The sequence below is a fragment of the Pristiophorus japonicus genome, chromosome 9 (assembly GCF_044704955.1).
Source record: "Pristiophorus japonicus isolate sPriJap1 chromosome 9, sPriJap1.hap1, whole genome shotgun sequence".
In the NCBI taxonomy this organism is placed as follows: domain Eukaryota; kingdom Metazoa; phylum Chordata; class Chondrichthyes; family Pristiophoridae; genus Pristiophorus; species Pristiophorus japonicus.
Window position 1 is genome coordinate 218785249 of NC_091985.1, and position 14413 is coordinate 218799661.

Consider the following 14413-nt stretch of genomic DNA (forward strand, 5'->3'; position numbering starts at 1 on the left):
GGCAGTCTGCCTGTATAGACATTTCATCTTTGCACTTTATCTCTTCCTGCATTTCCACTGGGACATGGACCAGCTCCCGTGAAGCACACAGCTTTTGACTAGAGATAATAAGTGGTCCCGTCTTGTCCAGGTTTTGATCTGCCGGGCAGGGGATGGGTGATTGCTCACTTTCAAATATTTCCATAACCATGGCTATATCTGCGAGCTGCGCCATTTCCACTCCCGTGCTGGGCAATGGCAGCCGACTGAGAGCATCGGCGCAGTTTTCTGTGCCTGGCCTGTGACGGATGGTGTAGTTGTATGCGAACAACGTGAGCGTCCATCTCTGGATGCGGGCTGATGCGTTGGTATTTATCCCTTTGCTCTCGGAAAACAGGGCTATAAGTGGCTTATGGTCAGTTTCCAATTCGAATTTTAGCCCAAACAGGTATTGATGCATTTTCTTTACCCCATAGACACACGCTAACACTTCTTTTTCAATCATGCTGTCAGCTCTCTTGGCCTTAGACAGACTCCTGGATGCATAAGCAACCAGTTGCAATTTCCCGAAATCATTAGCTTGTTGTAATACACACCCGACGCCATATGATGACGCATCACATGCTCGTACCAAAAGCTTACCTGGATCATACAACACAAGCAATTTCTTTGAGCATAACAATTTTCTCGCTTTTACAAAGGCATTTTCTTGGCTTTTGCCCCAAACCCATTTGCCCCCTTTTCATGGTAAGACATGTCGTGGTTCTAGCAGGGTGCTGAGACCCGGTAAGGTGTTACCAAAGTAATTCAAGAGTCCCAGGAACAACCACAGCTCCGTCACGTTCTGTGGCCTTGGTACGTTCTCGATTGCCTCTGTCTTCGCGTTGGTGGGCCTGATGCTGTCCGCCGCAATCCTCCTTCCCAAGAACTCCACTTCAGGCGCCAGGAAAATGCACTTCGAGCGTTTTAACTTGAGCCCCATGCGGTTGAGCCGACTAAGAACCTCCTCCAGGTTCTGCAGATGCTCGACTGTGTTCCGACCTCTGACCAAGGTGTCGTCCTGGAAGACCACGGTGTGTGGGACCAACTTCAGTAAACTTTCCATGTTTCTCTGGAATATCGCCGCCGCTGATCAGATTCCAAATGGGCATCTGTTATAAACAAAAAGACCTTTCTGCATGTTGATGCAGGTGAGGGCCTTCGATGATTCCTCTAGTTCCTGCGTCATGTAGGCAGTGGTCAGATCCAGCTTCATGACTGTCTTTCCTCCCGCCAGTGTTGCAAAGAGGTCGTCGGTTTTTGGAAGTGGGTATTGTTCCTGCAGGGAGAAATGATTAATAGTTACTATGTAATCACCACAGATTCTGACAGTGCCGTCTCCCTTGAGGACTGGGATAATAGGACTGGCCCACTCGCTGAACTCGATCAATGAGATGATGCCCTCTCTTTGTAGTCGGTCGAGCTCAATTTTTATCTGTTCTCTCAGCATGTATGGTACTGCTCTCACCTTGTGATGGATGGGTCGCGCCCCCAGTATTAAGTGGATCTGCACTTTTGCTCCTTGGAATTTCCTGATGCCTGGTTCGAACAGCAAAGGAAATTTGTTTAAGACCTGGACACACGAAGTGTCATCAGCGGGCGATAGCGCTCAGATGTCATCCCAATTCCAGCGTATCTTTCCCAGCCAGCTCCTGCTGAGCAGCATGGGACCATCGCCCGGTACCACCCAGAGTGATAGCTTGTGCACTGCTCCATCGTAGGAGACCTTTACAGTAGCACTGCCGATTATAGGAATCCATTATTTTGTGTAAGTTCTTAGTTTTGTGCGAATTGGAGTTAAGACTGGCCCTGAGGCCTTGTTGCACCACAACCTTTCGAAAGTCTTTTTGCCCATGATGGACTGGCTCGTGCCCGTGTCCAGCTCCATTGACACTGGGAATCCATTTAGTTCAACCTTCAGCATTATTGGGGGACAATTCGTGGTGAATGTGTGCACCCCATGTACCTCTGCCTCCTCTATCAGAGTTTCGTCGTGATCCTCCGTGGATCTGTCCTCCTCTGCAACGTGGTGGTTTGCAGGTTTAGCAGGCCTAGCAGCTCACCTGCACACTCTTTGGAGGTGTCCCATTGTTCCACAGCCCTTGCAAATGTATCCTTTGAATCGGCGTGAATGGAAACAATGATCACCCCCGCAGCGCCAACAAGGTGTTAATGGCCTTGCATTCATCACCCTTGATGGTGGACTCGGACTCTGCGGACGTGTAGCTGCAGGTATGTGAGACCTGCCCTGTCCGTTATGATTCGAAAACAACATCACTTTGTTCACAGTACTTGTAGCAGCACTTGTGTGCTGAGCGATTTGCTTAGTTTAGTATTGTCACTGGTGGCAATGAAAGCCTGGGCTATCGCTGTGGCCTTACTCAAGGTTGGGGTCTCTACAGTGAAATGTTTGCGAAGTGTGGTTTCGTGGCCAATGCCAAGTATGAAAAAGTCTCTGAGCATGTGCTCCAAATGTCCTTCAAATTCGCAATGTCCTGCAAGGTGTCTTAGCTCGGCGACGTAACTCGGCAACATAACTCGCTACTTCCTGGTCTTCAGATCTTTTGTAGGTGTAGAACCGGTACCTCGCCATCAGAACGCTTTCCTTCAGGTTCAAATGCTGTCAGACCAGTGTGCAGAAATCATCGTACGATTTCTCCGTGGGTTTCACTGGAGTGAGCAGATTCATCATGAGGCCATACGCTGGTGCCCCACAGACGTTGAGGATGATTGCTCTGTTTGGCAGTGCTCTCTTCCCCCATCTAGCTCATTGGCCACAAAGTATTGGTCGAGTCGCTTCACAAAAGATTCACAATCATCTCCCTCCGAGAATTTCTCCAGAATGCCCACTGTTCTCTGCATCTTTGGGTTCGTTATCTGTATCTCGTCGCCAGTTGTAGTGTATGGAGAAAGAGTCAGACTGAACACTGAGCTCAAAGTAAAGTGTGACCTTAGTCTTTTATTGCAGGTCTCCAAAGTGCCTCTCCAACCTGTGGAGCCTTCTTAAATACCTGTGCTCCCTTGGGACTCCGGGGAATGAGCCGTCTGGTGGCTGTACAGAGTAAATACAAGTCCAGATACATAACAGTCTACTCCTGTACCTATTTTCTATGTTTCTCTCCCATAGCCCTGTATCAATCCCAAACTAATCATAAAAACATAGAAACATAGAAAATAGGTGCAGGAGTAGGCCATTCGGCCCTTTGAGCCTGCACCACCATTCAATAAGATCATGGCTGATCATTCACCTCAGTACTCCTTTCCTGCTTTCTCTCCATACCCCTTGATCCTTTTAGCAATAAGGGCCATATCTAACTCCCTCTTGAATATATCCAATGAACTGAACTGGCATCAACAACTCTCTTCGGTAGGGAATTCCACAGGTTAACAACTCTGAGTGAAGAAGTTTCTCCTCATCTCAGTCCTAAATGGCTTACCCCTTATCCTTAGACTGTGTCCCCTGGTTCTGGACTTCCCCAACATCGGAAACATTCTTCCTGCATCTAACCTGTCCAGTCCCATCAGCATTTTATATGTCTCTGAGATCCCCTCTCATCTTTCTAAGCTCCAGTCTCTCCTCATATGTCAGTCCTGCCATCCTGGGAATCAGTCTGGTGAACCTTCGCTGCACTCCCTCAATAGCAAGAACGTCCTTCCTCAGATTAGGAGACCAAAACTGAACACAATATTGCTGGTGAGGCCTCACTAAGGCCCTGTACAACTGCAGTAAGACCTCCCTGCTCCTAGACTCAAATCCCCTAGCTATGAAGGCCAACATACCATTTGCCGCCTTCACCACCTGCTGTACCTGCATGCCAACTTTCAATGATTGATGTACCATAACACACAGGTCTCGTAGTGTCATCTGCAAACTTGGAGATATTGCACTGAATTCCTTCATCTAAATCATTAATGTATATTGTAAATAGCTGGGGTCCCAGCACTGAGCCCTGCGGCACCCCACGAGTCACTGCCTGCCATTCTGAAAAGGATCCCACTGCCCCGCTCTCCTCCATAGCCCTGTATCAATCTCAAACTAATCCCACTGCCCTGGTCTCCCCCCATAGTCCTGTATCAATCTCAAACTAATCCCACTGCCCCGCTCTCTCCCCATAGCCCTGTATCAATCCCAAACTAATCTCACTGCCCCGCTCTCTCCCCATAGCCCTGTATCAATCCCAAACAAATCACACTGCCCCGCTCTCCCCCTTGGGGATCGCGCAGGAAGAATGGGGTTCATCAGTGAGATGCCAGGGGCAATCCTGTGTTTGCCCTGTCCCAGCGGTGGCAGGAGGGGGACAGTGCCCCTGTTGTGGGGGGGGGGGGCATGTCAGTGCCCCTGTTGGGGGGCAGTGCCCCTGTTGTGGGGGTGGTGTGACGGGAACAGGTGAGAGGGAGAGTCTCGGAGTGAGTCGGTGCTGAACCGCTCGGTTCCTTCACTCCACAGAACAAGGAGAGCTGCCCGAGACATTAACCGTGGTGACTGCGAGCGATGATGGCTCGGTCAGGATCTGGCAGCCCCTGCAGGTGAGCATTTCAGCTACACTTTAAACACATTTCTGTATTAGTCAACACTCTCTCTCTCTCTCTCTCTCTGCCACTCTCTTCAACTCTGTCTCTCACTCTGTCTCTCACTCTGTCTCTCACTCTGTCTCTCACTCTGTCTCTCACTCTGTCTCTCACTCTGTCTCTCACTCTGTCTCTCACTCTGTCTCTCACTCTGTCTCTCACTCTGTCTCTCACTCTGTCTCTCACTCTGTCTCTCACTCTGTCTCTCACTCTGTCTCTCACTCTGTCTCTCACTCTGTCTCTCACTCTGTCTCTCACTCTGTCTCTCACTCTGTCTCTCACTCTGTCTCTCACTCTGTCTCTCACTCTGTCTCTCTCGCTGTGTCACTCTCACACTTTCACACACTATCTATCTCTCACACACACACTCATTCTCTCACAATGCAGGCTCATTGGCTCACACTCTCTGACACAACTCCCTCCCTCCCGCTCGCTCGCCCACCCGCTCACTCACTCCCTCCCTCCCGCCCTCTCGCACCACTGTGAAGCCTCAGGCTGGATTCCTTGTGGCGAAGGGCACGTGATGGTTGAACTCATTCACCATGGCCTGCACTGGGACATGTCCTGTGAGTGTGTAAAAACCTTGCACTAACGGCTTGTCTCTGCTCCCTCCAGGCGGACGAGGTGTCGACGCTGACGGGTCACAGTGCTCCCGTCTCCAGTGCTGCTGTCAGGGACCGTGTCCCCTTCTTCCTGACCGTCGGGGCTGACCGAACTGTGCGACAGTGGGACGTCCCTCCCGGGAAAGGTAGGTCAGACCCCCACCCCCTGCCCTAACCCTGCTGGGGCGTGTCACAGCAAGCAGTGTGATACGCAGCACCAACCTAACTCCATTTAAAAGTAGCTTTTAAAATTACACTCCCCTCTCTGGTCTGGGATTTCCCAAGCGCATGGTCATGTGATCTTTGTGTGTCATATGTTACTACACCAATATCGTACCCAGCGCTCTGGGGTGTGGGTGGTGTTTATGTCGAAGACCAGGTATATGCTGCACGGTTATCAATAGGTTGCTCTATCTGGACCCCACAAGTCCCAGCCACGGCGGCTGATTGACTAATTCACCCCTCAATCACACCTGGCGATGCACTCCTGTAAGTGACTGGATTAATTTCATGCAGTCATTTGTGTAGGTTGGGCCTGTACTCATTGGAATTCAGAAGAACGAAAGGTGATCTTATCGAAACGTATAAGATTATGAGGGGCCTTGACAGGGTGGATGCAGAGAGGATGTTTCCACTATAGGGGAGACTAGAACTAGATGGCAAGATCTTGGAATAAGGGGCTGCCCATTTAAAACTGAGATGAGGAGAAATTTATTTTGTGTTGTAAATCTGTGGAATTTGCTGCCTCAGAGAGTTATGTTAGCTGGGACATTGAATAAATTTAAGACAGAAATAGACAGTTTCTTAAACAATAAGGGGTTATGGGGAGTGGGCGGGGAAGTGAAGCTGAGTCCATGATCGGATCAGCCATGATCTTATTGAATGGTGGAGCAGGCTCGAGGGGTGATATGGCCTGCTACTGTTCCTATTTCTTGTGTTACATTAACCATCCTTCACACACGTCGTGTTACTGGAGTAATAATCCTGCCTTTATCGGGAGACTCTGCTGTAGTTTGAAGAGGCCCCCGTTTGGAGACACTGGGGCCTAAATTCATGGCCGCCAAAAAGCTGGCGCACATTCTGTTTGTAAAAGTTTTTATCGTCGGGGTGGAAGTGCGGCGGAGGTGGGGGTGGGGGTGGGCCCCAGTCTCCGCCGCTGTCACTCAGGTGGTGACCGTACGTGTGTGCGGCACCACGTGTCTCCCCTCATTTACAGGGGAGAAAGACAGCGTTTTCTTCAGTTGGCCACTGGCCCAGCGAGGGTTTCGGTTGGGTCAGTGAGCTGGCACCCGAGAGGGGCTGCCAGGCTGCCTGTTGGCGGCCTGCCCGAACCCGGGCCATAAATGTCGGGCCAATTGGGAAGTTGGCCAGCAAAAAAAAAAACCCCACCTGGTGGCGGTGATAGTGCGCCCTCCCTCCTGTTGAAGGGCCACCGTGCTGCTGTGGCTCACACACGAGAAACCAGGTGCACTGACACAATGAGCTGTTGGGGGCACTGCGCAGCGGATCGTGGATTTGTTGAGGTAGATTTTGTGGGAGATGCGATGGAAGTGTGGGAGAGCGGCAATGGGCGCTGTCGGCAGCAGCGGGCCGCAAGTGGGGACCGCCCGCAAAACCCCCGGCTGAGTCTGGATCGTGACGGCCAATGGACAGCAACTCGCCGGCCACTCGATTCTGCCTCATGGCTGCTGCACGACGGCAGTAACGGGCTTTACCCGGACCCTGAATTTAGGCCCCACAATGTTTAAAGAGACTCTCTTTGCCATAACTCCTACCCTGCCTCCAGCGCATTGGCTGTGTCAGTAATGTCAATACTCAGTGCATCAATATTTTAAAATCTTAACAGAATAACAGCTGAAGCATAGATATGTTGGCTCAAAACCTGCTAGAATTCTTTACACAAACCCTTTGTTTAAATTGCTTGAAGCCAACGCCTCCTGCTCACTGAGCTTCCCCTGTGGAATCTTAACGGCCAAATCAAAGCCAGGGGTCAGCCCCGAGGGTGGCACTGTCGCCTCAGAGCATCCCGGGTTTGAGTTTCCCCTTCGGAGACTCGAGCCTCATAATCCAGGCCCGACATTGCCGGTGCCTGTACTGAGGCAGCGCCACGCTGTGGGAGGGTCAGTGCTGAGGCAGCGCCGCGCTGTGGGAGGGTCAGTACTGAGGCAGCGCCGCGCTGTGGGAGGGGCGGTACTGAGGCAGCACCGCGCTGTGGGAGGGTCTGTACTGAGGCAGCACCGCGCTGTGGGAGGGTCAGTACTGAGGCAGCGCCGCGCTGTGGGAGGGGCGGTACTGAGGCAGCACCGCGCTGTGGGAGGGTCAGTACTGAGGCAGCGCCGCGCTGTGGGAGGGTCAGTACTGAGGCAGCGCCGCGCTGTGGGAGGGGCGGTACTGAGGCAGCACCGCGCTGTGGGAGGGTCAGTACTGAGGCAGCACCGTGCTGTGGGAGGGGCGGTACTGAGGCAGCACCGTGCTGTGGGAGGGGTGGTACTGAGGCAGCACCGTGCTGTGGGAGGGTCAGTACTGAGGCAGCACCGTGTTGTGGGAGGGGCGGTACTGAGGCAGCACCGCGCTGTGGGAGGGGCGGTACTGAGGCAGCACCACGCTGTGGGAGGGGCGGTACTGAGGCAGCACCGCACTGAGGGAGGGGGCGGTACTGAGGCAACGCCGCACTGAGGGAGGGGGCGGTACTGAGGCAGCACCGCGCTGTGGGAGGGGGCGGTACTGAGGGAGCACCGCGCTGTGGGAGGGTCTGTACTGAGGCAGCACCGCGCTGTGGGAGGGTCTGTACTGAGGCAGCGCCGCGCTGTGGGAGGGTCTGTACTGAGGCAGCGCGGCGCTGTGGGAGGGTCTGTACTGAGGCAGCACCGCGCTGTGGGAGGGTCTGTACTGAGGCAACACCGCGCTGTGGGAGGGTCTGTACTGAGGCAGCACCGCGCTGTGGGAGGGTCGGTACTGAGGGAGCGCCGCGCTGTGGGAGGGGCGGTACTGAGGGAGCGCCGCGCTGTGGGAGGGTCTGTACTGAGGCAGCACCGCGCTGTGGGAGGGTCGGTACTGAGGGAGCGCCGCGCTGTGGGAGGGTCTGTACTGAGGGAGCGCCGCGCTGTGGGAGGGTCTGTACTGAGGCAGCACCGCGCTGTGGGAGGGGTGGTACTGAGGGAGCGCCGCGCTGTGGGAGGGGGCGGTACTGAGGCAGCACCGCGCTGTGGGAGGTTCGGTACTGAGGCAGCACCGCGCTGTGGGAGGGTCGGTACTGAGGCAGCGCCGTGCTGTGGGAGGGGTGGTACTGAGGGAGCGCCGCACTGAGGGAGGGGCGGTACTGAGGCAGCGCCGCGCTGTGGGAGGGTCTGTACTGAGGGAGCGCCGTGCTGTGGGAGGGGTGGTACTGAGGGAGCGTGCACTGTTGGAATGTCAGCACTAAGGGAGCGCCGCGCTGTGGGAGGGGTGGTACTGAGGGAGCGTGCACTGTTGGAATGTCAGCACTGAGGGAGCGCCGCACTGAGGGAGCGTGCATTGTTGGAATGTCAGCACTGAGGGAGCGCCGCGCTGTGGGAGGGGTGGTACTGAGGGAGCGTGCACTGTTGGAATGTCAGCACTGAGGGAGCGCCGCGCTGTGGGAGGGTCGGTACTGAGGGAGCGTGCACTGTTGGAATGTCAGCACTGAGGGAGTGCCGCGCTGTGGGAGGATTGGTACTGAGGGAGCGTGCACTGTTGGAATGTCAGCATTGAGGGAGCGCCGCGCTGTGGGAGGGTCGGTACTGAGGGAGCGTGCACTGTTGGAATGTCAGCACTGAGGGAGCGCCGCGCTGTGGGAGGGTCGGTACTGAGGGAGCGTGCACTGTTGGAATGTCAGCACTGAGGGAGCGCCGCGCTGTGGGAGGGTCGGTACTGAGGGAGCGTGCATTGTTGGAATGTCAGCACTGAGGGAGTGTAGAACTGTTGGAGATGTTGGCTTTTGGATGGATGTTAAACCGGGCCCCTATCTGCCCTGTCAGTTGGACATATTACATCCCACAGCCAATATTCGAAGAGCAGGGGAGTTTTCCCCGATGTCCTGGGGCCAATATTTATCCCTCAACCAACATCACTGAAACACATTATCTGGTCATTATTTCATGCCTGCGGGATCTTGCTGTGAACAAATTGGTTTCCCTGTTTCCGACACTGCAACAGTGACTGCACTTGAAGAGTGCTTCATTAGCTATGCAGTGCTTTGGGACGTCCTGAAGTTTTGAAAGGTGCAGGGCTGTGGGGAAAATGCAGGGTCGTGGGCCGAGCTGAGGTGTTGTAGAGAGTCGGCTCGGGCTCAACGGGCCGAATGGCCTCCTGTGCTGTCACCGTTCTATGATTGTATCCCTCCATGTGTTTGCCTCTATCACACAGCACATTCTCATCACACAAAGATATTCATGCTCACTTCCTATTAGATTACACACTATCCTACACTGCCCTGTAACTCTCTGCAGCCAGGTGTTCTGCTGCTTGACTCCTCTTCCGTTCCCCAATTTGTCTCTCCAGGTTTGGAAGATCCATCATGTCATCGAGGTGCAGTCACTGCCCTCTGCTGGTCACCTTCTGGGACGTTCCTGGTATCCGGCAGTCAGAGTGGAGAACTCAAGGTGTGGAGTTCTGGGATAGCTTTACACAGCATCCAGGTGGGAATCTGTGGCAAACCTTTAGTTTGACATTTTAGTTCCTGACATCCTCCGCATTTGTCCCTTCCCCTGAATAGGGGGTGAAATCACTCACTTAAATATAAATTAATATTCTGTAATAAGTCTGCTTTTGTGGTTTAGCCTGAAACACGATCTGTTTGTCCGAGCAATTGGGAAGCTACAGACCTATTTAAGTTGTAAGGCAGGTCACAGGAGAGTGGGGAACTGGCTTGTTGCTCTGACCACGAATGGAGAGTGTTGGAAGAATCGCAGGTTGTAACCTGAAGTGGCTGATCACTCTGGTCAGGCCCGATGGTGAGTGCTGGTCACTAGGGCCATGAGCTGAATGCCCAGGCACTGGAAGCTTGACACTGATCTTCAACATTGGGGGACTGAGTTCAAAGGCGGTCCCCGTTCACGCCCGGTCTCCCATCTCCCCCCCCCCCCCCCCCGTTCACGCCCCGGTCCCATTTCCGCCTCCACCCCAACGTCCCCTTCTCCTCCCCATCTCCCCCGGTCCCCCGTTTCCCCCCCCCCGTGGTCCCCCGTTCACGCCCAGGTCCCATTTCCGTCCCCTTCTCCCCCCAGTCCCTGTTTTCTCCCCACTCAGACCCCTTTCTCACACAGCACTCCGTCCCGCACCATCCCATTCTCACACCTTATCCCCATTCTGCCCATCACCCCTTTCTCCAGGCCCTTTTAAATGGTTCTATACTCTCGACAAGCTGATCTTGATTCTCATTCACCACTGTTGCTGGCCGCTCATTCCCTGTCCGAGCAAGTTCCCACGACCCTCTCCCTCATTCTTTTGGTGCTGACCTTAAATTGATGCCCTCCAGCTACCCACTCACCCCCTGGCGGGAATCATTTTCTCCAACTTCCTGAACCAAAACCCCTCAGGGTTTTGAACCGCTCTATCAGAACTCCTCAACCTGCTCTGACCTAATGAAACAGTTTGATTCTCTTAGCCCCTCCTGGGATCATTCCACTGAATCTCTTCCCCACCCTCTCCACGGCCTTGACATCCTTCCTAAAGCAAGGCACCAAACCAGGAGGTGAACAAGAGGGGGTCCTTCCATGAGATGAAGTAGGTTCACAAATGTCAAAATGGCCAAACTTCATCTGACACTCCCCCTGCCCGAGCCCTGAACTCGCATCTTTCTCCAGTTTCTCTGATCTCCCCTCTTCATCTCTCCAAGCTCATCTTATCCATGAGACCCACTTCCTGCTCTCTTGACTCTATTCCAACTAAACTGCTGACCACCCAACTTCTTGTTTTGGCTCCCATGTTAGCCGAAATTGTTAACGGTTCTCTGTCCTCAGGCACTGTTCCCTTCTCCTTCAAATCTGCTGTCGTCACCCCTCTCTTCAAAAAAAACAACCCTTTGCTTGCTAGCTATCGCCTCATCTCCAACCTCCCTTTCCGGTCCAGAGTCCTTGAATGTGTTGTCGCCTCCCAAATCTGTGATCATCTTTCCATGAATTCCATGTTTGAATCTCTTCAATCTGGTTTCCGCCCTTGCCACAGAACTGAAACTGCTCTCATCAAAGTCACAAATGACATTCTTTGTGACTCTGACCTGTCTGCAGCCTCTGACACAGTTGACCACTCCATCCTCCTCCAACGCCTCTCCACCATCGTCCAGCTGGGTGGGACTGCACTCGCCTGGTTCCATTCCTATCTATCTAATCATAACCAGAGAATATCGTGCAATGGCTTCTCTTCCTGCCCCCGCATCGTTATCTCTGGTGTTCCCCAAGGATCTGTCCTTGGCCTCCTTTTTATTTCTCATCTACATGCTGCCCCTTGGAGATATGATCCGAAAACACGGAGTCGGTTTCCACGCAAACGACACCCAGCTCTACCTCTCCATCACTTCTCTCGACCCCTCCATGGTCTCTAAATTGTCAGATTGATTGTCCGACATCCAGTACTGGATGAGCAGAAATTTTCTCCAATTAAATATTGGGAAGACCGAAGCCATTATCTTTGGTCCCTGCCTCGAACTGCGTTCCCGAACCACTGACTCCATCCCTCTCCCTAGCATTTGTCTGAGGGTGAACAAGACAGTTCGCAATCTAGATATTATATTTGACTCAAATGAGTTTCCAGCCACATATCCGCAGCATAACTAAAACCGCTTTTTTCCACCTCCGCCCCTGCCTCGGCTCTGCTGCTGCTAAAGCCCTCATTCAGGCCTTTGTTACCTCTGGACTTGACTGCTCCAACTAACTCCTGGCTGCCCTCCCACATTCTACACAATGTAAACTGGAGGTCATTCAAAACTCAGCAGTCCGTGTCCTAACTCACCAAGATCACCCATCACCCCTTTGCTCACTGACCTACATTGGCTCCCGGTTAAACAACACATCGATTTCAAAATTCTCATCCTTGTTTCCGAATCACTCCATGGCCTCACCCCTCCCTATCTCTGTAATCTTTTTCAGCCTCACAACCCCACAAGATGTCTGCGCTCCTCAAATTCTGCCCTCCTGAACATCCCTGATTGTAACTGATCAACCCTCGGTGGCCGTGTCTTCTGTTGCCGAGGCCCTGAGCTCTGGAACTCCCTCCCTAAACCCCTCTGCCTCTTTACCTCGCTTTGTTCCTTTAAGATGCTCCTTAAAACTAGCCTCTTTGATTGAGCTTTTGGTCACCAGCCCGAATGTCCCCTTGTGTGGCTCGGTGTCAGATTTTGTTTGATAACACTCCGGTGAAATGTCTTCGGATGCTTTATGATGTTTAATGTATTTATGCAGCGACTTTTTGTATTTGGAAGTGATCGTAGCTTTAAATTAAATAACAAAAGCAGGCAAGTCGAGTAGAGTTGGTTGGAAACAGATTGTTAAATGAACCCGATGGGCAATGAGGAGAATTTATTTTATGCAGTGAGCTGTTGTTGTCTGAAAGGGCAGTGGAAACAGATTCAATAGTAACTTTCAAAAGTCTCTCTGTCTCTCTCTCTCTGTCTCTCTGCCTCCCCCTCTCTCTGGCGTCTCTCTCTCTCTCTCTCTCTCTCTCTCACAGGCCCACATGAACTGTATCAGTGCTGTCTCCTTCTTTTCTGAGAACGATTTTGCAGTGGGATCGTACGATAAGAGCGTCTCCATCTGGACCCTCCGTCCCCAGCGACAGATGCACTCTGTACGGTAAGGAGCTGCTCCGCACTGAGAGTTACAGGGAAGGTGTGACCTGGGATGTTGGCTCTTACCCTCTCTTCTCTGCTGTGTTTTGCTCAGCGTTGGTTGGTGCATCTTATCAATGTCTTGCTTCTTCCCAGGATGTGTCTCCAGTCTTCATTCACCCTCGATTGGCCAGTCTACTGTCTGAGCATGCTCAGACTGCAGGAGCACCTCCTGGTGGGGGACCTGCTGGGAAACCTCACCATCTGGGCCCCAGAGGGGCGGCACTGGACGGTGCTGGAGGGGTAAGTGTCCCTAATTAAACCGGTGGAGGCGGGGCCCGCGGGGTGGAGGCTGGCCCGGGGGGTGGGGGGGGAAGCGGGGTGGAGGCTGGCCCGGGGGGTGGGGGGGGAAGCGGGGTGGAGGCTGGCCCGGGGGGTGGGGGGGGAAGCGGGGTGGAGGCTGGCCCGGGGGGTGGGGGGGAAGCGGGGTGGAGGCTGGCCCCGGGGGGTGGGGGGGAGGAAGCGGGGTGGAGGGGGAAGCGGGGTGGAGGCTGGCCCCGGGGGCGGGGGGGGGGAAGCGGGGTGGAGGCTGGCCCCGGTGGGGGGGGGGAAAGCGGGTTGGAGGCTGGCCCGGGGGGTGGGGGGGAGGAAGCGGGGTGGAGGGGGAAGCGGGGTGGAGGCTGGCCCCGGTGGGGGGGGGGGGAAGCGGGTTGGAGGCTGGCCCGGGGGGTGGGGGGGAGGAAGCGGGGTGGAGGGGGAAGCGGGGTGGAGGCTGGCCCCGGGGGCGGGGTGGGGGGGAAGCGGGGTGGAGGCTGGCCCCGGTGGGGGGGGGGGAGGAAGCGGGGGGGGGGGGGGAGGAAGCGAGGTGGAGGCGGGGCCTGGGGCGAGGGGGTAGAGAGGGGTGGAGGCGGGGCCCAGGGGTGGGGAAAGACAAGAGAGGGGTGGAGGTGGGGGAAGGGGCGAAGAGAGGGGTGGAGGTGGGGGAAGGGGCGAAGAGAGAGAGGGGCGGAGGCAGGGCCCGGAGGAGGGGGTGTGGGGCAGGGCCCGGCGGGGGAGAGATGGGTGGAGAGGGTTGGAGGCGGGACTCCCGATCTCCCGATCACCACTCACCACCTCCTCTTCCCTCCAGCGGCTTCTACCATTATCCCTTCTCGCGCGTTATTGAGCGGAGCGACGGCTCTTTACTGACGGTGCTGGGGCCACGAAGGACCACACTGATGGCCCTTAAACAACCAGATAACCCAGCCTTGGAGGTAAGGACCAGGGGAGCTTTACTCAGAGCAGAGCAGCCTGGAACACGGAATGTTGGCGATTTCCCCCCCCCCCCCCCCCAATCCCCAGGGAATGATACTGGGGTCACATCCCCCAGGGAATGATGAAGCTCTCCCCTCTCTCATGGAGTATGCTGGGGCAGTGGGTCTGCACTGACCTTTCACATTTTGGG

At 54.5% G+C, this 14413-nt stretch overlaps 1 protein-coding gene and 1 pseudogene across 1 annotated transcript in view; one reads left to right on the top strand and one right to left on the bottom strand.

Annotated features, from left to right (window-relative positions):
- The window catches only part of LOC139273708 (zinc finger protein 721-like), a 494469-nt pseudogene that overhangs the window by 442581 nt on the left and 37475 nt on the right, over positions 1-14413 (bottom strand).
- The window catches only part of LOC139272886 (telomerase protein component 1-like), a 125262-nt gene that overhangs the window by 102127 nt on the left and 8722 nt on the right, over positions 1-14413 (top strand). Inside the window, exons 45-50 of the mRNA XM_070888990.1 lie at positions 4466-4545; positions 5203-5335; positions 9708-9844; positions 12873-12994; positions 13126-13272; positions 14099-14222. Of these exons, the coding sequence (XP_070745091.1) occupies positions 4466-4545; positions 5203-5335; positions 9708-9844; positions 12873-12994; positions 13126-13272; positions 14099-14222 (743 nt within the window). The remainder of the gene's footprint in view (positions 1-4465; positions 4546-5202; positions 5336-9707; positions 9845-12872; positions 12995-13125; positions 13273-14098; positions 14223-14413) is intronic.